Raw genomic sequence first — 26,836 nt, 5'->3', positions numbered from 1 at the left:
GAATTATTACTTTTTTTTCTTATTCACCGTTTTATACGACTTTTTTATTTTTTATTTTTAGTTATTTATTTATTTATTTATTTTTTTGCTCCTTTTGTTTGGTTTTTTTTGTCAGTGCAACTTTATGTCGAATACAATGGTATACTTAATTTAATATTTATAATATAATTTTTTATAAGTAGTAGCAACTTATAAACAATAGAAAAACCCTTCTTTATTGTTTTTGCTTGCAAGGTAATTTAAATATTATAATGAACGTACAAATCATTGGCATAATGCGACGGATCAAAAACAATTAATAGAGAAACAAATTTGTTCTAGCGATAAGTATATAGGTAAGCGTCGCTTATCATTTAAAACGCTCAACCTACAAACGAAAAAAAAAAAAAAAAAAAAAAACCTCGTATCAGCATAGCGGCAGCTTGTACAGTCTCGGAACTCTTACTTTTCAGCGTCGATTTCTTCATACTGCTGCTGCGCCGCTGACACTTTGGAAGAAAAAGTTCGTTCAAAGGCTTCTGCAGATCGATATCACGTGTTAAATAATAATAGCCTTTTTTTCGCTATCGTCTTCTCTCTCTTTATTTTTTTTTTTTTTTTTTTCTACGTTGGCTCCCTAATAAAAGTCCTTTTAAGTCCTTAAAAGTCCTTTAAAGTCCATATAATAAAATTTAATAAAATTACTTGCTTCTAGCTGGCTCCACTGCTATTTTCGAGTTTATGATTCTGATTTCCCTCCTTCCCCAACAAAACATGTCAACTCAAAGAGCTTTATTCGAAAAACTTTGAGAGAAACATAAAATCGTCAACGCACGACTTTAGACGTAACCGCTGAAAACTTTATTTCTTCTGCTTGCACGGTAACAGTGTCAATTGACGGTGAAAAGAATATTTGGAAGCGGTCACTCTCCCTTGGATTTTTTTTTTCTTTTTCTATTTTGCATTTACTTAAAAAGTCGCACGTTAACCCGTGAAATATCGACTATCCCCTGTTTTTTTTCCCGATCTTTGGACTTTCAATCTTTTCTACGTTTTTTCCTTCTATCTTTGTTTTTTTGCGTTCCGTCAGCGTCGAGGAAGAAACGAAAGGCCCTTCGTACACACGTCGTCGTCCGATTCGTCATACTTTTGGCACTTCGCTTTATATAGTTTTTTTTTTTTTTTTTTTTTTTTTTATACTTTGGTCCTTAAATCGATTTGTTTCATTTTATTTTGTATATTTTTTGTTTCATTTTTTGGGTATTTTTTTCTTTTTTAATGTTTTTACACGTCGTGGACGCGCCCTGCCTCTAATATTTCCGTGCCGAAACAATAACGCGAAAAACGAGATTCACCTGACAAGTCGATAGAAAGAGATAAAGAGAACAACATTATGATAGATAAAAAATTGCAAAAAATGATAGTCGATTCTTTGGTTCCTCGGTTCAAACGTTACACGTCTGTGTTTTGCTTGCTTTTCTGTATACTTTGAATAGTTTTTTTTTTTTTTTTTTCACTTCAGTTATTCATTCGGCTACCTCATTATCGGCGTTTTGTATGCCACCTAACACGCACTACCCCCGAATCCAGATTTTCACGCGATTAATTTCAATTCAGCTCTAGTGACGAATTTTTTCAGCGTTAGTATTTAAATTCGCTCAATTTTCACTAGTATTTTTCTTTTATTTTTTAAGTCTTACAACTTTTAATGTTCTTTTTTCTCATATTTCTGAGCTGTATTCATATATAATATGTATATTAACGTGATACCCGCAGTTTGTATTTATTTATTCAATAAAATTTTTTAGGTCTCCTTTTACACAACGATATCGTATCAAGTAACTTGAAAAAAAAAAAAAAATGAAAACGATTTCAGTTTTGATACACACTTTGAACGTCGCTTTTGTCCATCGTGAAAATGACGCTATAGTGTCGGTGGCTGTGGTGGCTGCGACTCAACGTGACTCCGAAAGACGTCCATCGTCACATCATTCACGTATCCTTTGGCGCACGATTATTTTATTTATTTTGATTCTCCACGAATGCGTTTCGTATCTTTTTTTTTTTTTTTTAATTTTTTTATTTTTATTTTAATATCAAATTTAATAAAAGTCAGAGAGTTTTTTAAGTTCGCTTTGCGACACACTCGGTGATTTTTTTCGCCCCTTTTATACTCTCACTTGCTCGCGCGTTCGCCTTTGCATCAGCGGACATTTCGTTTGCATGCGTTTTTTCCTTCTTCGATTTTTCAACATTGGCTCCCTTTCTCCCTCAGTTCCATGAGCACACGCGTTCGTCAATTATTTCCCGCTGCTTCGACCCCCCTTTTTCCTCTCCCTTGCTCCTCCGCCGTACTTTTTCTTTGCCCTCTCGTTGCATTTTCTCCCGCGCGGCTCCTGTTGGTCTCGATGACTGTAATAGAAGTACTTCTGCTGCTGCTGCTGCTCTCGGGCTTTTCGGGCGCATTACATGATTATGCACTTGCCCTTTTCGGCCCAGGGGTTGTTTTTCTTGTCGGGCGCATGGATCAGTGGGTCCTGCTTCTCGTTTTCCTCAACGTACTCGCGCATTCTGAAAACAAAAAGAAAAATGTTTGAAAGATTGTCTTGTTATCGCCAGGATATTGTGTACACAAAGTTATTTATGAATTTTTCTGTGAATGGTGGAGAAATGAGGAGAGGAAGGTCATCGTAAGTACTTATTCCTCCTACATCTCCTGAAGACGTCTTTGCATCATGTCCGAAAAATAAGGAAAAATTATTTTCCATTATTCACGTGACCTCTCACACCCGTTCATTATCTCTACAGACCCCACTATTTTTCATGATACCCCTACACCCCGTAATTCGTTAAAAAAATTTTTAACGTGTTTTTAAAGCGTGAATTAAAAAAAAAGGATATAGGAAATATATACAATGAAAGTAAAACACACAGATGTACGCACGGATTTTTCAACTAGAAATATCAATGTACAGGTAGGGACACAATTTTAAAAACAAATGTCACCAACAGGACTATATCAAAGATATAGTTGTACAATCACTTTTACAAATACAGATAAAAAAATAATAAGGACTTAGAAAATGACAAAAGAAGATATATTTTTAATGAATAATGATAATAAGATATTATAATCCATACGAAGGATGATTACAAACAAAAACCATCATACAAAAAATTCACACAAATGTAGCTGCAGAACGAAGAGTCATAGCAACAGAGAGATAAAAACAGAAATGAAAATATTGTTAAAATAAAGTCAGAAAATTAATAACAGGAAAAAGAAGAAAGAATAAGGGGAATAGGCAAAATTAGTAAAAAAAATCAGCAAACATATTAAGCTACGTGTTTTTTTGTTGTAGAGGCATAAAAAAATTTATATACATGTCAAAGAGAAAAAGAATAAATGCATTAAATAAATGATTCAGGTTTCATGAAAGAGAAACTTAAAAACAAAGATGTGCAAGCAAAAGACAGACAAGTTGATTGAATTGATGAAGAATCTTTGACAAAGTTAGGACGAAAATATCAGTTGTCAATAGGAACGGAACTGCAGAAAACAATACACCGTATCAGATATTTGTGTTGAAGGAATTAGATTTTTGTTTTAAATCCTGTCGCGAAGATGTACACACGAAGAGTGGATATTTTTTTCCCACAAGCTGTAAATCTCGAAAGTAAAAATACTCGTTTCTTGTGACGAATGTAGGCTGAAAGGTAAACCCAATTAGTGTTTTCTACAATCAAAAAATTACAGGGTTTCCTGTTTTCTATGCATCAGTCGAAAAATAACGACGCACGAGATGCTTTCTTACTTCCAGTTTGTAAGTATATCCCTAAATCAACTTTCAAATCTCCTTCTCCTGCAGCTCTCGAAACTTCTTTCAAAGAAGGCTACACCAAATAATGCGTGTGAAAAAAAAAAAAAAAAAAAAGTGTCAATGATACGAAATTTTTTAATTTCGTTCCAACAGAGATGATCTCAACCCACGATTTTATTACTCAGTAGAGACAAGAGCAATATCTACGTGTGGATTTTTGCAACAAGTACACGAGCCCTTCCCTAGACTTCAAAGCAAACACCATAGGCGCAGGTGCTCCAATTTCGACATCAGAGAGAGAAAACGCTCACCTCCGCTCCATATAAATATAATATAAACCTCACACACGTCACATAAAACGTTTATTTTTAGCCTTGCACGGTCACTCTTCATTCGCACAAAAAACAGTGAAAGTACTCCGCACCGCGGTCTCTTTTGCCACGAGAACACATTTAAGGCTTCAAAAAAATTTCCATCTAAAAAAAAAAAAAAAAAAGGAAAAAAAAAAAAACAACGGAACTGCACATAGGTGCATACTATATTGGTACAGTATAAGTTTTCACCTCCACTCCCTTTCTGTTTGCAATTCATCATCTGCGTTACTACAAGAGAACAAAAAGTACGATAAATAACCAAACCACGTGCTTTCGGCTGCGCCTCTTTGCCTACAGACGCTCGTGGTCCATAGGAACTGCAGGCGGCTCTTTCTACGTTCTACTTTCTAGCGGACAAGTACCGTAATGCGTGGTATACACCGCGATGCATTGGATCGTGTTACAGGGTCAGACTCACGTTCCGAGATGCCGATTTTTCGCGCCTCCGGGATGGGATATACATTTTCGAAAAAGGGGAAGAGAACATGTAGGTATATAGGCGCGGGCAGTGAACGGCGGTGTACAGTTATACTAAATAGGTGAATGTGGGCATCGGCGCGTGTGACTAATTGACCTCGTTTCGTGCCATGGCCCACCGCAGTAAAGACATTGCCGGTGTACCTGCCCATACTACCGATAAGCACTTGTAAGTCTATATACGCGCAAAGTGTTGGAAGGAGGTATACCGAAGCAACAGGGTACACATTAACATGTTCCGAGGATACGTGGAGTAGGTATAAGTAGACCTATCACAGTTAAAATTTATTACTCGCGATGGTGGGCTCTTGCAGCTTCTCAATGCTTATCATTGCTTATTGCCAGTAATTAAAAATATTAGACTGGAGAGTTTAAAAAAGTAAGTTCAAGCGTACCTACTCTGATGCAAATTGAAATGGATGATCGAGCTTGGAACGTGTCATATTTCTTGTTCGCGTGTTCCCTTTGTCAAGGTTGGCGCGATTCTAATGGGAGGAGCCTAAGTTTCTCTCCCAATGCCACTCTTGAGCCAACGGAGCGTGTGTCCTCTCGCATTGTGTGCGCGCGTGTGCGGCGTGTGTACGCTTTGTAATGAACTTTTGTTCCATTCATGCAACCACCGTCTATGGGTAATTAGTGAGATTTCATTCTGGGAGGTGAGAGGACTTTTTCTCCTTAATTTTTACTGTAAAAATGTCGCTTCTATGGCAAATTGCTCGTTGATGGGAACCGGTAATTTAATCGTACAAAGGAGAAATCGTTTGCATCCATCAGTTCGGTGCAGTGTTGCGGTTATTGTCGGAGAGAAAAAAAATGGCAAATTAAATTTCATAAGCTCGATTAATCCAGGCCTTTTTTTACCATGATAAGGTTAATTTAGTTTTACTTCCACAGGATGGCTATTGTGTTTGGAATGATTTATCAGTCGCTGTCCTTCTATCACGCAATAAATGGTTGTTAATAACAATTTCACGTTGTGAATTGGAGAGTGTGCAAGTCGAAAAATATTTTTACCAAATCTACATCCGAGTTGAATTTCATTTGTGACTCAAGCAATGATCGATAAAATAACTATTGCGGTCAGAATTAAATAAACCAAGATACAACTTATGAATGAACGATACCATTTTCGCACAATCATATCTGGAGCCATAGTCTTTTCAAGCCATCCCAAGTGGCATTTTCTACAACAATAAAAAAAGAGCTTGGATTTCCCTTGCGTGTGATTTCTCTTGAAGGATAAAAAAAGCTGCTGGAAAAAAATATATTTTCCCCCATGAAATCCCAAATTTGGCTCAGAGTAGTGTGAAGTACATTGCCTCACTTTTTACGCACGTGCGTGAGCTACTCTGCGAGCTACTCCGAGTACCAACGAGATGAGAATTACACTTGGTATTTGATTTCGGCTTAGGACGTTTCGCACAAATTGGTTAAAAAAAAAAAAAAAAAAAAAAAAAAAAGCTGTCCGCAACACCAGCGCAGCGCTTCGTGGTGCGGACATGTTGCAAAAACAGAGAGACAACGACGTGTCGTGGAGTGCATCAGGAGGGAACAAGAACGCCTGCATGTGCTAGTACGCGTCTGTTAAGAGCAGTGGCACAAAATGCATGTATGGGTAATTCCGTGAAAAAAATTTGTCTCCGGAGTAACAAAAAAAAAATTAAAACAAAATATTCCAAAGGAAAAAATGTAGGACTTGGATTTTTTTCTTGGAGAAATATTAAAACAATCCTACTCTTGACTTTTTATTTTGTCTTTATAAGCTTGTTAACTTTATTTATTTTCAATCTTTTTCCAGACATCGGGATATTTTTCAGATTTTTTAGGTCAAAATGAAAGAAATTCCTCTTGATACTTTTTCGTCAAACCCAAAGGTTTTTTTCTTTCGAGAAAAATATTCGGTAATATTATTTAAAAATTTTCACTTCATTTTTTCCCACTTTCATCCCAAAAATATAAAAAAAAAAACATTTATATTCCAAAATTCAATTTATCGCATGCTTAGGTGAAAACTCTGAGAAAACTTGAAAGTTTGTCATTTACTATATGATTTGCGATTATTAATTATGAACATTACCACTTTCAACAAGTGCCAACAAGAGACAAAAATCTTTTTCTCAAAAGTGTAGGCGTTTAAAAAAAAAAAAAAAATGAAAAAATCCGCCCTGTACTCGTATCCGGAATATTTTTCACGGAACCGCTCATACATCCCGCACACACGAGCACGACACGCGCCCCGTACCAGCACCGCCGAGATGATCTCTACTCGAGAGCTAGAATTGCGGCACAGAGTCCGCGTACCTCGGTACGTTGTGTACATACCTAATACTCTTTTCGAAATCGCGCCTCGTTTTTCCGTCACGATTCCCCCGCAGAAGTAGTAGAATCTGCTATTACAGAGTCAGACAAGAGGCTCGTGAGCTTTGAACGAGCTCTGGATGTGTCAACCGTACTACTTCACGCGAGCACATCACCAAAACATGCATCGCATCGGTAGCGCTCGTTCCCTTATCTCTTGCACGTCGTTCCCTCCGATGCATTTCGGTGCATGCTCGAGTTGCACACTCAGCCCCTCTGCTATCTCATAGCGATGGTATCGTTCATCCCTCGTTAGTTAACAGACGCATAGGACAATCGACAGGTGATTTGCTTGGTTACCCACTACGCAGGTTTCATTTTTAGGATGATTATGTTCTAAAATTATTGTCTAATTAATTTACTGGCATTTTCAGATCTATGATGATTTTATCTATACATGCCTTTCAAACATTTTTTACCACAAATAATTCATAATGTCGCAACGCTCATAAATCAAATAGTTATACGTGCTGTTTAGAGAGGCAGAGATAAATTAAGAAATCAAAGTGAACTTTTGCAACTCTCGTGTGTATGATACATTGCATTTGCGAGACTTCACTCTTGAAATACGCTCTCGAGTGTGTACAATATTTACGGATAAAAAATGGATCTCGGTAATTGCCGTATCGTTGATTTTTCATGAAAGAAGGAATACACTTATTCGAGTATAAATGTATAATCTCTTAATTACGTACAAATATATTCGAACGATTTAATTTTTAGTTTGATGCAATTTATTTACGCATACGTTTGATTTTTCCTCTGTATTCGTAATGCAGATCTCATTTTGTTTTTATCATACATTTTGTGGCGTAATTTTAATCAGTTACAGGATTTCGCAATTTATTAAAACAACGAGACGTAGGTACACGAAATGTGTTTACATTATTTCATTTTTTGCCTTATTTAAAACTTACGTAGGTCCACTGACTGTTGATGTTGAACGGAAATGTTTGAACAATTTCCACAATGCAGCTTCAGCTTTGTTTGGAATTAGCTTTTGGACCCACAAATTAAGAGACAATTTGTGCTCTTCCTGCTCGAATGACAAATTGCCGACAAGAGATTGTTGCGTTGTTCCACGAAAGTTCAAGCTACCTGCACAATATTGAGATTTGTGCCAGGATTTTCACACGACTCTGCCCACAACGTCCATAACCCATCGCAGCCCCCAACGACACAAGGAAAAATTCGTCCATCCTTATAGTTTTAAATACATCGGCGTTATCTTGCCTTGTATTTATGATAACTCACCTACGAGGTAACACACATGAATGTAACTCGGCCAGTGTGTGCACGGCACAATACGCCACTTACAAGCCGGGTGAAAGGGAATCGCCGCGCCGCTTGCGGATTTGCGTTCAAGGCAAGTCGCGCACTCGCGAAGGAAGCTTTCGGACTTTGTTCCTGTACGGTAGTTGTGGATTGAGATCTTTTTTTTTTTTTTTTTTTTTTTTTTCTAAATAACCGTACGAGGCATTGTCTGGATGATCGAAGATGCGTGAGAGGCGATGCTGCTGTTCTACTTTGGTGTTTGTGTTGAAACACGCTTGTCTCGCTTATCGCGCGGATCGATTGGAATAATATGAGGTGCTGCGCGTTTTGGGGTCGTTTACTAGCGGTAAATGTAACGCGCGAGTGGATAAGTTGTTGGAATAATTATTGTTCTGTCATTCTTTACGGGGATCTTATTATGGATTGTATTTAACTGTACTGAGGCCTTGTGGCTGTACCATGCCTGGCCCTCAGCTAAACAAATAGATAAACATAAGATAGAAAAAAAAAAAATCTATTACAATACAATTCTAAGCCGATTATAGCTGTTACAAATTGATATTATGTGAAAATTCTCAAGTGTAAGTTAAACAAAAAAATTGGTAAAAAAAGATCCTAATTGAACTAAAGATAGCTTAGTTAAAGGAAATATTCCACTATTGAATGTGACGCAGAAAAAGGCACGCGTCATCGTAGTGTTGTAAAAAAAAAAATTAAATTATTGTTTTTCAATTCTGTAGCTAAAGGATTTTTTCAAATGACTGAAAAAAATTGTGAAGCGAGAAAGGCCCGCGACATAATGCTTAGTTTGAAGACTTGAGTTCCGTGACACATAAATCCACCTGCTAGTCTGTCGATCATGCCACTCGTGTCTATGATTATGCATGTGGGTGTACCACTCTAAGAACTCCCGGTGGTCGTGCTTTTATCCGCCCAACGCTGTTGCACTGAAGTGTGCATATATTATTCCATCGTTGTAGGATTTTCGGGACTCTTGGCTATTAGCCAGCCAATAGGGTAATTTGTGCTTTCTCGTGCAAAGCTTTTGACACTAATCGTTAATGGCAGTATAAGTGGTGCAGGTCATGTATTTGCGGATCATTGGATTTTCAATTCCCGATACACAGACTCATGACAGAATACCTCCGTATTTGACAATTTTTGCAGCCTGGCAAATAAACGTTCCAACGATTTTTAATAAAATGTATACCTTAGCTTATTTGCGTCTTTATCAGACTGCGTGGACACAAAAAATACTGTAACATCATATATATGTAGCTATCACAAAACGCACCCATAAGCGGCAACGACATAAGTTTGTCACGGTTGTCGTGAGTCACGCGTGCCACGGCTCTCCGAGGGTACTTAATAACCATGTGATACAAAAGTCGGAAAATCACCTAGATCACGCCGCCGGGAATGCAGTTTTTCCCCCCCCCCCCTTATAGACTTGGCGAGCCACACATGCCGCAAACGCGTGCACTCAATAATCATGTTACCAGTCTTCGGGAGAAGAAAAAGTGTACCTGTATGTTTTACACACCGGCGCGTCACTAGATGATTTTACGCTTTAATGAGCGCAGTTCCCAGCATGGGTGTATAATATATGTGTATTACCGCGTTTATAAATCACATGGATATGCAACGGCGATTCCCTGCGATTCGTGTACATTATCCGTGTATTAGAGTACTCGAGAGTATGAACAGTAAAACTGGCGGTGCAAGAACAACGCCGTCGCGCATCGAAGGCACGATGGTTTATCGGATACGTAATAGCATTGTAATGGTACACACACGCGAGCTTACGTGATAATAGCTTAGCGCGCGGCTCTCCGCTTTCATATTTATATATACCCTCGAGAGAGAAACAGAGGGAGACTTTCTTCTCTCGACGATGTACCATGCGTCCTCACGCTGTTGCATATAGGTCGCTAGGAAAGAGGGATCGATGCTCGTGTATTGCATGTACCTACACCCTGGGATTACAAAAAAAAAAAAAAAAAATTAAAAAAATAAAATCCATGTACAGGAGTAGCTCTACGTCCGCTGTGGAAGTGGAGTGAAACCCCCGGTGAAACGAACGCTCGCGAGCACCGTTTGATGCTGGCTTTTTTTTCTTCTTCTTTGTTTCTATTTTTAATAGGCCCCCGGCTCTTCCTCCTCGTGTGTTATACGTGACATGTAAATCTTTGTTATGGATAGTAGATGGCAAGCGGCGAGGTCTGCGCTCCCGACCAAGATTCCGTTTTTCAGATACGAAGAATCATAACTTTAACGAACTGCTACGGCTCGTTTTTGGATTATACGGGCGACGAGGCTGTGTTTGGATTTTGAGGGCCGTAGGGGGGCACTGTTTTTAGGTGACGTATACGAAAACTAGTGGATGCACGTGTTTGTCGAAATATATTTGGGAGTTTGGTCGCTCGTGCGATTTTTATTGATTAACATTCAAATTTTTTTTTTTTTTATTGTCAAAATCCACGATCGAAGCCAGAAAATACATGTATTTTTTAGGAATCGTAAAAATACAGCCATTAGCCGTAAAATATTTTCCAAACATGTTACAAGCCAGTACACAATGTTATGTTTGTTCTTTAAACGAACCACTTCACACTGCACGGCCGACTCCAATTAATTAATATTCTTTTTTGTCTCTCGTGACCAAACAAACTTCCTTAATGAAATGTCCTCGCACAACGTGGTACTACAATTTTTCAAATAGGAATTAACACGCCCATCCTTCGTTTTACAGAAAAAAAAAAAAAAAGAACCACTATAGTTTAATGTATACAAATTACCCGGTGCAGTTAAAGTGAGCCGTGTAGTAGGATTAATTCTTGCTTTGTGGCGGTGCCAAAAGGTGCTCACGAGCCACGGATCACGGATTGCGAAACAGACGAGAGCTCGCGGGAGCGATCACCGGTAGAAGTGGCCGAAATTCAGACGGGCACTTTACAGCTATACACGCGGGCATACCATGGACTCTCGCCGTAAGTGGCAATAGCAGCTTTTCGTCTACTGTATACACATGTATACGTTTACAAGTTGCTGGATATATAGCATGGTTCTACTGGACTGCCTTGTAGGGACACGGGCGGATGTTTGTACTCGGCGTAAGAGCTCGGGTGTACTTGTTACTGTTGCTGCTGTGATGTTGGAAATAGAGAAAAAGAGAGGCGCCTGTGAGAAAAAAAAATATAGCCGGAGGGAGACGGAAAGGGAGGAGGAGGAGAGAGGGCGACGTTTTGTAAGAGTTTTTCAAGTGCCCAGAGGAGATGGGGGAAAACAGGATGGTGTCCGACTTGTACTTTTTGCCTGGGCCGGGGGGTGCCTATCGTCTGATTTGTATTAATTTTGTTTGGACGTGTAAAATTACGTCGATACTCGAAGGAACTTTGACTGGTACTCAACATCTATCTTTCAATTAATTTGTGTGCAAATAACAAGATAGAAATTTGTCTCTAACACAAATATCTTTAAAAAATTTTGAAAAATATCCAGTGACATCAGCTTGTTAGAATGGCACAATTTTTTTTTTTTTTTTTTAGTAACATTGTACGAGTCAAAATCATTTATAGCAACAAAAACGTTTCAAATAGTATTCTCTGTACAAATTTTTGTTAAAAAAATATGTAGTCGGTGAGATAGAGCTAATACACACGCATCCACGAAATACAATATAGGGGTTGTTAATAGGGATACACGGATATCCAATAGTAACGTCCCTCCCAAGAAATAGAATCATCAAGGTTGATCGCTATACTATCACCATTCGTCACATTCAATAATTGATCTGCAGTATTTCAAGATGGTAAACAAAGAAGAATAAAAGCTACCCAAAAAATAATTAGAGAGCATCGAGGAATAAATAATCCCTCACGGTTCAACGTCGCAGTATAGTGGTAATCGAGTATACGCTCACAACTGCAAATGATTTGCTCGCAGTGAAGAGGAACTGAGCGTCAACAACACAACTGTAGATATTATATAACATAAGTAATTAATGGAGAGGCAGTGAGTCACGCGAGAATCGAACTACGTTTACATTGTGTATTTTGGCGCCCCTGAGACTCTCGTTCGTTGTTATACGACAGATAGAGCCTTGTATAGCCGGGATTTTTCCTTTAATGTATATACAAAGGAGTTGAGGAAGAGTCGTGAGGAACAACTCCGCGTTACGGTGTATACATGCCAGATGTACCGTCTCGAATGTGTAGAAGGTAAAACGAGCCTCTGCCGATGCTTGTGCAACTATACACTGCAAAGATTTTTTCATTACGTGATCTAATGATGGTTTTTTCTTTTGTTAGACCTGTGGTTCTAGGCCTCACTGATACCTTTCCGGGCACTTTTCATTGAAACGCACGTGATGATGGACGTTTATTGCTTGTGTACGGCCGAAGATAGCAGATTATATAGATTGCAGTTATTTAATTTTTAATTTCAATTTTTATTTTCCGTTCGACTTAGGAAATTAAAATTTGATCGTTCAAGATTACAATTGACAATTCATGATTTTTTTTTTTGCGTTCCTTATACCCTTGAGGGATTTCTGATTTGTGAGAGTAGTAAGTTTTCACTTTATCGCATATGTGCACTGAAAATACTGGTGGTTTACAGATTCATATAGTCTGAATTTTCTATTAGATAGCGATCTTTCGGGTGACACAGGAATAGTGTGAAATTGTATCTAATCAGATCTAATGGAAAATAATCCGCCGGGCATTAAATGGTACTAGTCATTATTTATACAGTGAAATATATTATACTTGTAATTGAAACCTTCACAAGCGAGTTTCAAAAGCCGAATTTTAATTGTTGACTCCCACATAAAAGTATGATAAGCAAACAAGAACTCAATCATCAAGCATGGAGTGGTTAACGTTGAATTTTATATCATGAAGCCGATGGACACACGATGCAATGCACGTAAGTTGTTCATGCAAATAAACACGATCACTCGCGAAATCCAATCACCCTTGCAAGGCTTTATTTGGATCATCGCTACGATTTTTAATCAACGAACCACATTGACCGCCAGGATGCACCCAACTGGACTGCCAACCGATGCAACATTTTCAAAAATAGCTCCAACGCGAGTTATTTAAATGCGCGAACGGACGTCCATTCGAATTCTTGGATTGTTTCCACTATTCCGCGTGTGTGTGGTTATGCGCGGGGAATAATCAATACGAGAAGCGCCATGGGAATAGGACAGCCCAGTTCGTTGATCCATCGGGTACATTTTCCACGCAGGAAGTAACTTTGTTATACATGACAACCTGTGCTCATTCCTCGCGAAAAAGCTTGGCTGCTAGCAGGCCTCTGCACTTTCGTTAAATTTGAAAAACAACAGCGTGAAACCATCCCAAAACTAAAATATTTAACCTTTCAGTGCAGAGTCGACTTTATAGGTTGTACAAACGTGGTGTCCTTTGTAAATAATAATACAATCAAAAAGAAAACTCTTTCAAATATACTTCAAATAGACTCCTACACCCATAAAAAGCTGGGCTCTGTTTCAAACTCTCGTGTGGAAAAAAAAAGGTGTGATAGGCACCACCGGGTCACCCATACGTGCAAACAAAATACTCTACTCTACGGTCCAGCACATGATTTCCGCAAGTAGCGTATAATTATATACACGTATACAAGAAATAGTGTTACAAGCGTGAAGTGTGGTGTACAATAAAAACTACAAAAATAGAGTACCATTGTTCGAGGAAGGCGGTCACGAGGAATCGGACTAAAAAACCCTACTCCCACTGCCCGTACATGTACAAGCACAAGTATAGAGACTATTCACGGTATTATATTATACAGTCTTTCCTGATAGACGCCACCTTTCACTCTACCCTCTCTCGCGACACACGCGATACATTTCGCGGGCGAAAGTTTTCGGTCAATTTCGACAATACAACCCTCGAAGCCATCTGGACCCGACGATGTTGGCAGATAATCTCAAGTAACTGACTCGCTTATCTCCTCCGCGGTATAGATAAACACCTGAGAACATGCGAAATTTTCCTGGCGGTGGTTGGTTGTTGCGTGTACCGTGTGAAATTTCATTTTTTCCTCTCGCGCACTAGGAAATAATCCGACGTCCTCTCTTCTACCGCAGAGTTTCGTGATTGCTAGCCGAGCGCATAGGCTTTTGACGAAAATTGTGGATGCAGATTATTCCGTCGTGGGAACCAGGGACCTCCGATGACGCAGGGACCAAAACCCCGTATGCTTTGAAATATATAGTTTGATTGATAATATCATTATATTTTTACTCTTGCGTCCGTACAAATAGCGTATATAGTAGAGAGAGAGAGAGAAAGAGTTACGCAACGGATTGCACACAGAGAATTTCAAAGCGCGTAACGCGCGCGCAGACGTTGTACCTAGGAAATCGCGACTGGAATACGAACCGTACGGGTCGTAAGGGGTATATCCCACAAGCAGCGTAGATCTCTCTCTCTCTCTGCCCGCGTGTGTGATGCGATATTGAGAATTGTGCTGTGTATTTTTTTTTTTTTCTTTTTTTTTTTGCGATAATGTCACACGCTCGCTGCAGAGTGTAAGTACATTTAGCGACGGTGCGCGTGGTTTTTGTACATCCGGTGCGATCGAAAGTGGAATATAAATTAGATATCGAGTTGAGACCCCGTCAGTTTTTTTAGCCCAAGGTTACGTGCGTGACTTTTTTTTTTTTTTTTTTTTGGTATATTACGCAAGGGGCGTGGCACTTTTTGTTTACACACGGCGGTGGGCGTTAGTTCATATGGACGATCGTTAAAATTGGTGTTTTACATTGGAGCGATTTTCTATAACGTCAATGTATAGTGCTCGTACGATATGCTAATCGATCGCTTTAAGTTGGATCATATGATAAGAAGATGTATTTTTTTTATCTCCAAAAGAAAGTTGATACAACGCTGTTTGGTGAGTTTGACTTATATTGAAACGTCTGTGACAGCCTGTACTGTTTTACTAAGCTCTGTTTTAATGTAATAGTGTTGTACACGATGGATCATTAGTGGATCTTAATTTTCGTGTACACAATGTTAGTTATTCGATGTTACGTGATCATCATGTAATTGAAAGTATGAAATTTATATGATAATTTTACGTAAATTACTTTATAAAGACATGCTAAGTCGTCAAATACAACTCTATTTTTTTCTTTCTGTAACAATTTTTAATTTACTGTTGGTTATGATATTTCGATTAAACACAATAACTAGTAATAAATTGTTGATGATTACTAAAAATTAAATAAAATACTGAATTCAACAATTTATTTGGAAGTACATAGAGATCTTGGCTTGGTTGGAAGAGGAAAAAATTTATGTTTTAACAATATGTGATTCATTAAACTAACTCAATCAATAACGTTTTCTTTAAGACAAAAATCGTAGCCTTATTAACAAAATAATATCAACATATGAACAAAAAACCACGAAATTTATTAACTACAAGCTAAAGATTAATTAAACTTTTTCTTTTGTTTTAAATAATTTTCTTATTAAAACTAGATCCTTGTTCAACACATCAACCAAACAAAATTGTCCAGTTTTTAATCTATACTTCACGTAATGTACCTTTTTTTTCTCTCAAATGATTTCGAAACATTTGTACATTCGTAATCTTTTAAGTTTTTTATTAAATTTATCACACATCTAATAAAGATCACATCTTACATGTATAGTCCCTTATTATGACGTACACTTAATAAATGCCAAAGACGGCACAATAAACGATGGGACGATTGATGTAACCGAAATGTCCAAAAGGCGGTGTACGACCGCCTCGGATTATGTAAAAAGTAATAACAATAATTTATCGTGACGACGAAAAACAGAAAGAGACTCCCGATCAAACACAAATATCGAGGGAGAGGGGTGATAAGTATAGAAAATAAGAAAGGCGGCGCGCTTTCGCGTATTACATAAAAGCTCCGATGGAACTCTTGTTTTTGGAAGTAATTGTGGATTATATATGGAAGATTCCGTACTACATTTAAATGTGGAAAACATCGATGGATGAAGGGTGTGTATTTAATTTTTAATGTGGTTGAAATCATAATATACATATTCAAATTTATTAAGAATTTACTGAATTTTTATAAAATACTTAAAGAAAAAAAAAAATCGTGATAAAAAAATTACAAAAATTCCATAGTGGTAAAAACTACAAACAAAATGTTTTAAAAATTGTTGTTCGAGCGAAAAATAATTAGTCATAAAAAAAAAAATTTTTGTTCATTAAATATGTTCTAAGGTGTAGAAAATATTAAAATAGAGATTCAACGAAAATTAACCAATTTTTTCTGAAAAAGAATAATAAAAATCTAAATATAATAGGTCACAACAGACAACAAAATTTTCATCAACTTAAAGGAGTTGAAATAAGCATATAAAACATTAGCTATCCCATTTGTGTTTAACAAAAATTAAATGAATTGAAGAAAATCACACAAAATGATGATTAACAAACAAACACATTTTGCGTCAGTAAAATTATTATTTGTATATGGGGTATGATATTTATAATGTTATTCAGAAAAATTGAGGATTTTTTAATAACTACTCTTTTTAAAAATCAAATATACTAGATGTTAAAATGATTTTCAACCCCATGTGTTTGAATAGTTAAAACCTAATGGATCCATTCTTGTGTGCAAAAATTGGTGATGAAAAAAAATTAATACAGGCTCACCCATATATATCCATTTGGTTCCTGACACATACAGAACGACGCAGTCAATCCAAACGACAGCGACGACATAACCGCATTAGGTCATCGCGCCGATTGCCGAATTGCCGATTTTTTTTTGTTTTTTTCCTTACTCCTCGTCTTACATTATTACGAGCACGCGAAAAAAAAAAAAAAAAAAAAAGAAACAGCAAAAGAGAGAGCGAGAGTGAGCGAGAGAGTGTGACATGTGCAAGAGCTACTTACTGCTCCCACAGGGATCGGCGAACTTTCGCAGGTGCAAAAAACCAGATCGAGAGCGCGACGCACAATACATCTATATACACGCGTACACCGAACGATTATGCGGGTTATACCTCCTATGCTGTCTCTCTCTTTTTCTTTATTTTTTCCACGTATATATTTTATCCCATGTACAGGTTTTTTCATGCATGCACGTCCACGTGCAAGTGTATCACACGTTTAAATGGAATTGGCAAGGATGCGCAAAGTTTAAATAGAAGAGTCGCGGGTACGGTATGCCACATACAATTGTTGCGTGGATGTTTATAGTTACGGGGGACGTTGCAATACTTTATGGGCAACGACTACCGGTACATGTGCGGGCTCTGCGGTAGCCCGACAAGGACAGTCGATTACCCGCGGATTGTTTATTTGTGGCTTTTGCAGATTGTTACTCTTCTCTGGAAGATTGGGTAATCCGCTTGGATTCGGGACGTACTTATTTTGGAAGAGAAACAGGATTTGAATGCGGCTGCGATTGCACGGAGGTTGGGGCTTTTGCAATAGACCTGCTTGGGGGTGTGGTAAGGAGGAATCGCCGGAAAATTTTCGCTGGTTATTTACAGACAGTTGATGGAGGTTTGGATGAGATTTGGTTTTTGATTCCCTTTGGCTCACTGTCATTTTTGGTCGAATAATAAAGTATTGAGCTTTACCGTTCGAGAAGTTGATTGATGATGTCAGAACCAAGAAAAAATTGTAAATAAAACCTTGTATACAATGCTCTGCTGCTCAGTTTTTTATCCCTGATTGTTCGTCTCCATATTTATAAGTATCGGTATTTATGCTTTGTCTTTCTTTCTTCATCAATAAAACTTGGCATTCATTAATACAATTTTGTATGTAAGTTCTAACTTTTACTGTTTTGACAGACTATTTTGTTCTAATTTATCTGAGAAATTTCCTGTACTTGTTCACGTAATTGGACGTAGTTTTGTGTAACAATAATCGTACGAATTTTATTGCAATCCATTAGTATTCCAGCATTCAGTTTATCCTTCAACATATTAGCCAGAGCAACGAACTTCGAGTCATAAAATGCACAAGTGGCTTTGGCAAATATACAAATTTAATTCCACGTAACTTTTTTAAATCTAATCAACGAAATAAATTTGATTAAAATCGTGACGATACGTTATCAACAAAACAAACAAAAAACGCGTAAGAGCGTACCCTCTGATTTTATCACATTTTTCAATAATTTTGGCTCACATTATATGAGGGTCAAATAAGTCATTCAGTCGTAATCATACACTTTTTTACATCATACATTTCACTTTTTTATTTTTGGCTAATATCTGGGTGTTCGTACTGTATGATGTTAAAAAAGCGCTTTTTTTTCATCAACACGTATTAAAAATGCACGAAAAATAATTAAAATAATAATGTATGAATTTCCAAGCAGTAACTCGTTCTGGGAGTTTTGTTTAGATCCTGCAAATCTATAGATATGCGTATGTGCATTTTTTCAAACTCCTTTCTCCCCCGATTAACCAGTGTGGGCCACTTGGGCAACTTTCCTCGATGGAATCTCAAGTGTTGTACGTGTCTATACCATGTGTTTGAGGTTCGATGACTTTATACCTCTGCTATCTGCTGTCGATACTTTCACGCGATAAAAGTGCTTGCGAAAAAAAAAAAAATTAAGTAAAGATTAAATGATTCGAACTTAACATTATTTTTAATTTTTCTTTTTAATACAATAGTTCCAAACTTAAACCGTGCCCCGTTTGCGTTGTATTTGTGTAAAAAAATAAAAAAATTACCAAACAAAACGGTAAATAGTATATATTATATATTTTTAATTATGCTTTTTGTTGAACATTTGATTACACATACAAGTTTTTAATAACTTTAATTGATTTCGATCGAAAATTAAATTTCGACTAAAGTCCCAGAACTGATTCGTCCACATCACTTCTTTCATCCCCACTAATTGAACGAGGTTTTATTAAATAAAAAAAAAATAAGTTAAAGGATTTTGGATTGCAAAAAAAATGAAACAAAACACGCGTCACCATTTTGATATCCATGCAAATGCCGGAACCAAACTTGCAATCAAATTCAATCGGAAAAAAAATCGAGAAATTGCGGGTCCAACTTTGTTTCCTGCACAGTTTGATGAAACAGATCTTAACAGAATAATTAATTTAAAAAAAAAATGTAGCTTCGGAGTAAATCGACAAAGCCACTGTTGCCCGACGTTGTAAAGAACACGAAGACACAGATATACGCTACATGCTACAGCTCCAGAGCTGCGCCACGTGCTCCACTGGCGAGATGAATATTATATAATATACACATGCAAATAAAGGCACAGGAGGATACGAAGGAAGAAATAAAAGGAGACCAGCACCATGACTCTGTGGCGTATAGTAAAATATATACACGCGATACTAGAGCACGTACATGCGTGCATACAACTTTTTTTTTCTCTCTCCTTGTATTCTCCGTGCATGCAGGTGTGTACGGTACACGGGCTAACTTTTCCGCATCGCTAGCACAGGTGCAATTTTGAAATTCAAAGCGTTTGCATAATTTGCCAACGGGGCAGGAGGGAGCGAAGGGTTGGCGGGCCAAGGGGGTAGGAAGGATAGGTCGGTTCAATGCGCTTGCGTGGGCATTGTGATACCTGTATTGTGTCCAAATAAAATGAGCTGATTGACTTTTTATTGGGCACTTTTAACTATAAATTTGTATACCCTTTGAACCAGCGTAAGTAATAGAATGAAGACAAAAATCGGTACCAAGAATTTTTCCTACAGCCACTGCCTTGGCATTGTTGTAATCAACTTGTATATTGGTGGTGCCTGCAGATGTGCGGGTGGAATTTGAATGTTATTCACTCGCTCGGTGCGCACACGCGAGCACCCGACTTCACGCACACCATCACCCACACCCACACACGTGTGCTTCAAAAAAAAAAAAAAACGAGGTCCCGGCGCGTAATACGCGAGATAAGAATTGTTTCGTTCCTCGTGTACATAATCCACACTGCAAACATGAAAACGTTATATACGTAAAATATACTCGCACGCAACACGTTCGTCTTTTCGTGATAACAGAGCTTTACACTTGCAGATACATGAATACGTATATGATGTATTCATACACACGCGGATCAATTGGCCTTTCGGAGTTATATCAGCGGGCGTTGTGTGCACGTCAGAGGGAGAGAGAGAGAGAGAGGGGGGGAAGGGGAAATTATACGTAATTTACTCGAATTGCCGCTGGTACGTATATGTAGGAATTGCGATAAGCCAAAGCACGAACAGTGTGGTGATGCTGTTGCTATGAAAATTGCTTTGAAAATTCTGAATGCGATTTTATTTTAGTCTTTGCACGAATTTCTGGTAAAAGTGTTCCCTACGTCAAAGTTGTACAAATGTTACACCTACGTCATCAACGAACAGCAAACGGTGGAGTTCCTCATATAGTAGAAATAATAATACGAATACGATTGCGAGGAAAAGCTTTTCACGATTACAATGCTCTACGTATTTACGTGCATGCATCTCGTGAAACAAATATACCTTTGGACGAGCTTGAATCACATTGCTGTCGTTACTATTGTCCAATGAAAACAACATTTTTAAGAAACTCACAAATTCAATCATTCAATATCCCAAACGCGACACATGTCGGCTATACACTTCACTCCAGTGGCTAATAAATCATACCAGAATGACATCGACAACAATAAACGACATTTCAAAATTGTCCTCAAATCAACAAACAACCCTCGAATCTTTTCACACTCACCCATCAGCATCTCGGTTCACTCATGGAAAATCCCCGCCCGGCCACAACATCCCTCTGTCATGAACTCCTTGATCTCACTTTAACAAATCATCCACTCCTTGGAATGAAAGAAAAAAAAAAAAAAAAAAAAAAAAAAAAAAAAAAAAAACACCAACTCATTCCCAAGCCCCAAGCTACTCAACCGGGGAAACGAATACCCAAAAGCTCGCGAATCAACAAACCAACTCGAGAAGAGATACCAAAATCCCCGCATCGCCTACCACCCGCCCGTATATGTATATACGTCCAATCAACCCCACCGACCCCTAGTCAAAGCATCTTCGAAGCTCTGGATCCTTCATTCGACACATCTTTCGGAAGCACAGCCACAAAATTGCTGCATACATATAGAGATAGCGCACACACGCACCAAAATCCAGTAGTACTACGAGTATGGCGTCAGACCCGGTAAGAGCCACACATCAGGCACACGTCCCCCGTGCGTACAACAGCGAACCTCCGTAACTTTGGAGCCGCTGTAAATCCGGGCCATCGTGAATACAGGGGGCGGCCGGCTACTTCTGGCTCTTCATCGCGTATAATAGAGGCAAGGTGCGGGGTAGGGGGGGGAGGGGTGCCGCGTTATCGAGCGGCTTCGTCAACATGTGTCAGTTGTCGCCCCCGTTTTCGAGGCCGATATATCCTTGCGCGCGCCTACGTCATCGGAGAAGGAAAGAGAGAGAGAGAGAGAGAGAGGGAAGTGTATAAGGAGGGTGTTGAGCATGCGACGAGGGATTCACGGGGGAATGGGTAATCAACGAGGGGATAAGGAATAGTCGCGGGGGTGCGGCTCCACCAGGATATACGAGGGACGGGAAAAAAAAAAAAGAAACATGGAGTCTGGAGCAGTGGCACTGGCTATAGCCCGGGGTGGTTGTCGAGCGGTGCAGAAAACGGGTGGTTGTGGTAGGTGCGACCCTTCGCTCGGACGGGTAACAGCGGCCAAGCTATCTCCCAAGGGAGCACGGGGTGGGTGCAAGCTCCGGACGTAGCGAACGGGCCGAGGAACAGAGGATGGAACCCTACCCGTCGGGGTGGTATGAACGAACAAGGAGGTGGTTAACAATATGTGAGGTGGAGCACGATGATGATGATGATGATGATGAAGAAGAAGAAGCAATAGGAAAAACTCACGCCGCGATGCTCTTTGACAGTGGCCATCGCTCCATGTTGGCCTGGTACTTCATGTTCTCGATCTGCCTCCTCAGTGCGTCCTTGTCCATGTTGGCGAGTACACTGGGATCCATGGTTACAGCCGCACCCCCCTGAGCGTCCGGCTCTCTCTTTGTCTCGCTCCCTCGCTTTCTCCCCTGGTCGGGCACACAGGCAACAACCACCCGTGTGTGCTCGTCTCTCCTGTCCTATGCGTGTGTGTACGATGACTTGTCTCACACACGTGTACCCGCTCGCCGAACGCTCCGCTCGTCTCTCTCTCTGTGTGTGTGTGTGGGTGGGTGTGCGCGCCTCCGGCTTTCGTGGGTGGTTGTGCGCGCGCGTACCGCTCTATGGAGCCGCCTCGGCCGCCGGTCCGTCGGTCTCGCGTGGCGCAAGCGCTCCTGCCGTGCGAGTGTATATATTATATACTCCCTTCCTTCCGATTTGCTCGTTGCTTCTGTGACAAACAAAATCAATATCTTTCAAAGTACATACATCCCATCACGCTACACACGGGCTGCTTCGCGCTTCGAAAATTCTATGGTTTAGCTACCACGATATAGTTGGTGCACGGGGGAGGGGTGTGGTGTATATATGCATGGTTGTTGCACGAGCGAGCTTGCGACCTGCTCTACCGACCGCCTTTGTAGGTCGCGTGTATTGCAATTGTTACAAAGTATAGGCGGACCGGTATACGCGAAACACTCATCAACATATACTTATGGCACATGTAATACGCGGAATGCGACCACACTATTATTTATGCCGATTTTTGTGAGCTATATGGCTGTAGAATACGAGGGATGGGCCCCTCATATTCCAGAGAGCTTTGGTCAAAGTGTTGATTTGTGCTGATCAAAGTTTGCAAAGTGATTGATAATATGGGTGTACGTTTGTGCAGAGAATGTGCTTGCAAGCTCACGAGTTATAGGGATTATTAGTAGGTAGGGGGCGCGAGTGTGTATAGACGGGTGAGCTTGCGGGCTTTCTTGCGTTTTGCCGCTTTTGCCGGTGCACCTAGTGTTGGGGTCGTACTTATAAGCGCTGTTTTCGAACTTGCAACTGTGGTGCCTTTCTGCTTTGTCTATCTTTCTTTTGCGTAATGGAAAATTTTTTGTGCACGAACATCTGCCAACACTTTAATTTCCAAGATATCTGACTGACCTTTTTTTTTTTTTTTTAATTACCTAATCTATACGATAATCACTTACCTAATCTTTGAAAAATGCAAAGAATTGCTGCACGATAATGGTACATGACCACAAACTTTTATTTTTTCACGTATCATAAGCAACATCAAGGTCTTCCAAAGTAGGTAATTTGTGTTCTCAATTACGAATTCCATCTTATTATCAATACTCGAAAAAATAGCCACCTTAAACTAGAACATTGCAATGAAAACCTGAAATTTTTATCCAACAGAGTTTCAATGTAACCCAAATAGTATCACAAAATTTGTAAATACAGCGTATAACCTATAGTAAAAGGATTTTACTTATAAATAAAATTCAAAATCCCTGCAGCCTAAGCTCCTTAACCCTGTACAGACCTCATACCTAAGCCTTTAACCCAATAGCTTCTAATCTCAAACGAATCTCAAAACTTAATAATAAGCTTTATAAATAATCCACTTGACCTACCCTTGAATTTCCTTAATCTAAACTTTTCAACCCCAAAGCGCCAAACTTTAATTTTAAATATCGTTGCCCCCTCCTCAGAGTTTGATAGCTTCTCTTTGTATGGGAGCTTTTGACTTTGAATTTTGAAGTTTTTGGATTGATAAGCCTAAATTTAGAAAGTTATTGAGTTAAAAATGTAGGTAAAATAAGATTTTGAGCGTACAAATCAAATTTATCGTAGCTAGAGGCCTTTTTTTGATCGCTTGAAGAAAGTTGGAGAAGGGCCCATTGGGTAAAAGGGTTGAAGTTGAAGGGCTACGAATATCGTAATTTTATACCAAGTAACTATGTTTTTGCTGTGTTCGTGAGCTAAAATTTTTGACTTTGCAGTGTGTTTTTTAGGGCTTCTGAAAATTAAATACTTGGAAAATTAAGCTGGTTATCTGAAAAGTCTCGTTTATCAAGTTTCTACGGTTTGTTGAGGCTAAATTACGGAGTTTTGTGGCAAAATTCTTAAAGTGATGGTTGGATTTATTGCGATTATGGATTTTCATGTGCAAATTTTTTTAGTTTTACGAGGTTAAATAACAAATTTTAGGGAAACTCGCAGTGACATGATGTAATCTAGCCCTCTACAAGTTACTTAAAAACGTAATTATTAAGACATCTTAAAAATGTTAATACCGCAAATTTTTCCCCACGTGAAGTTATTTATGCCCGCTATACGAGGGTGCCAGACGTACTTGTCAAGATCAAAGTCAACCGTGTACTTTGAAGTGCGTCCAGCCAAACATGCGCCCTGTTACCTGAGAATGAAATAAAAAGGGGGGGAGTCTGACGTGTACACAAAGTTCAAAGCGCAGCTCTGCATTAATTCCACCCCGCGTATTTTTACGCTACTTAACATAAATTTCCCTAACTCGAGGCACTTGACGAAACCAGGCGCTTAGGTGTATCTCTTCGCGTTAGCTGTAATAGATCGTTGCGCACATTCGATTGGCAATGATATCGAAAGGAGATATATGTAAGTAAGAAGATGCTTAAAAGCAAACTCCAAGGACATCTTGAGGTCGCAATATTAATAAATCAACTTTGAAAATGGGATTTTCTGTCTGCATTTTGTTCTCATTTATTGCAATCCTTTACAAATGGATAGCAGAGAACTAGTCAGCGTTTTATCTTGCAAGCTCACTCGTGTTAAACCTGACAGGGTAGGAGAAATATCTAGTTCTAGACTGCATTTGTGGTACTCGATGGTGTGTGTATTTGGTTTATTAAAAAACAATTTTTACACACGTAAACATTTATGATAAAAAATATTGGACTACGAATGTAATACTCGTACGTCATGTAACGAAGAGGGATACTGATGAAAATGTGCTTCATTGACGCGTTATGTAAATACACAGTTAAAACTGCATTACTTTCTAATCATGGATCGATGTATGCATACGTAAGTATCAATACGTGTATTGAAAAAAATTATTGTGAGTTGAAACACTCATCTGAAAATAATGGTAATAAAATTATGTGGAAATCCACTTTAGTAAGTCCATCCTTGTTCTCATCAAAAATAGATCCCCAAATTTATGTTAATCATCCTATATGAGATGAATTTTTATAATTTATTACAATCGAATTTTGCCCAACTAACAAATCAGTTTTAGAAAGTTTTCAATTGATTAGAAATACACGTCAAAGAAGCAATGCAAGCTGTACAGTGAACGGTAGAGTGTATGTGTACATATCTTGCCATGGATACATTATACGTCTATCGAGGTCATATACTTCGTAAGCAGTGGTTTATAATTAAACATCGATTCTATAATGAAATAATCAATCTTAAGTGTAACTCGCATAATCCAACGGAGACCTGCTCTAATTAGTTCACATTAGCCGGAGAAACGTCATCGCCTTGATAAAATGTTATTCAATGATTCACCGCGACTAAGAACCCCAATTAAATTTGTAAAAAAAAAAAAAAAATTCAATGTGCCGTCTGTAAAATTTTTTAAAAAACCGTTAAAAAAAGCACCAACTAACAAATCTTTCGTAGTTACCTTGTCTCGACGGCGCTACCCCGGAAAAAGTCCCGGACTGGCGCGCGATCGCGATGGGCTCCTTCGCTACTCCTTTAAACTTCTTTTTTTTTTGTTGCTCAAGTAAAGCTTTCGAGACTTTTCAGCTTATGAGATCCGTATCCTTGTGAAGTGACGGTTGGCTTGCTAACTTTCGGCTCAAGTACAACACTGGCTGGCTTGGCACACAACTTACCCTCTCGTAGGTCAAAGTAACTCTGAGGAAACTTGGCTCTTGGAAGGTTTCGCGATTCGTTTATGGAAACCCCGCAATGCCTCTAAATCTAATTAAGCGCAAAAGAGAGGGACAGGGGGTGAGAAAGAGAGAGAGAGAAAGACGGAGGTGAGGTGGACTCTTTAGAGCTGTCGATGTGACCATAGACATTGTCATCCATTGCTTTTGAAAAAAATTGCGGCGCACGCGGGCTCAGAAACTAGATCGGCCGAGCGAGATTTCTACGGCATCGGTTTGGTTGTCTCTGTGAGTGAAGGATTTTTTTTTCCCACTGCGTTCATCCGTTCGCCATTTATTATTTGAGACTTCTTTTGTTGCTTGAAACTAATACATGTAGCTCGACTCAATTATGACACAAATATTGATCCAAGAGTATAGTCCTACTTGGACGTTGGACGCTGCGATCAATTTAATAATTGCATCAAGTGGAGATATACTATAACTTTTTCTGAATAAATAGATTGTTCGCAATGTATCTTTATTACATAAATATTGTCTCACAGGGTACCAAAATAATCATATTTCGAAATTATTTTATACAGTAAGGCATCTTTCTGATGTATATATTTTTTTGCAGTAGATGTAACTCAATATATGGCTCCTTTATAATGATTTCAATCCATTAGTTTATATGTAATTTACAACAGTTCGTACGAATTGCATTCTAAGTATAAAAAAT

The 26,836-nt window shown here is 38.7% G+C and overlaps 1 protein-coding gene across 1 annotated transcript; it reads right to left on the bottom strand.

The window, feature by feature from the left end:
- Nucleotides 1-1,831: 1,831 nt before the first annotated feature.
- Nucleotides 1,832-26,113, bottom strand: Ggamma30A (guanine nucleotide-binding protein subunit gamma-e). Its single transcript, XM_014358417.3, has 3 exons — nt 25,905-26,113; nt 22,205-22,682; nt 1,832-2,550 (listed from the first exon to the last, which is right to left on the bottom strand). Exons 2-3 carry the CDS (start codon nt 22,315-22,317, stop codon nt 2,445-2,447), a joined length of 219 nt encoding a protein of 72 aa, XP_014213903.1. The 5' UTR covers nt 22,318-22,682; nt 25,905-26,113; the 3' UTR covers nt 1,832-2,444.
- Nucleotides 26,114-26,836: the final 723 nt, after the last annotated feature.

The sequence above is a fragment of the Copidosoma floridanum genome, unplaced genomic scaffold (assembly GCF_036245765.1).
Source record: "Copidosoma floridanum isolate Cflo_tuat_1 unplaced genomic scaffold, Cflo_Japanese_pri ptg000009l, whole genome shotgun sequence".
In the NCBI taxonomy this organism is placed as follows: domain Eukaryota; kingdom Metazoa; phylum Arthropoda; class Insecta; order Hymenoptera; family Encyrtidae; genus Copidosoma; species Copidosoma floridanum.
This window is presented reverse-complemented; position numbering and strand designations above follow the sequence as displayed.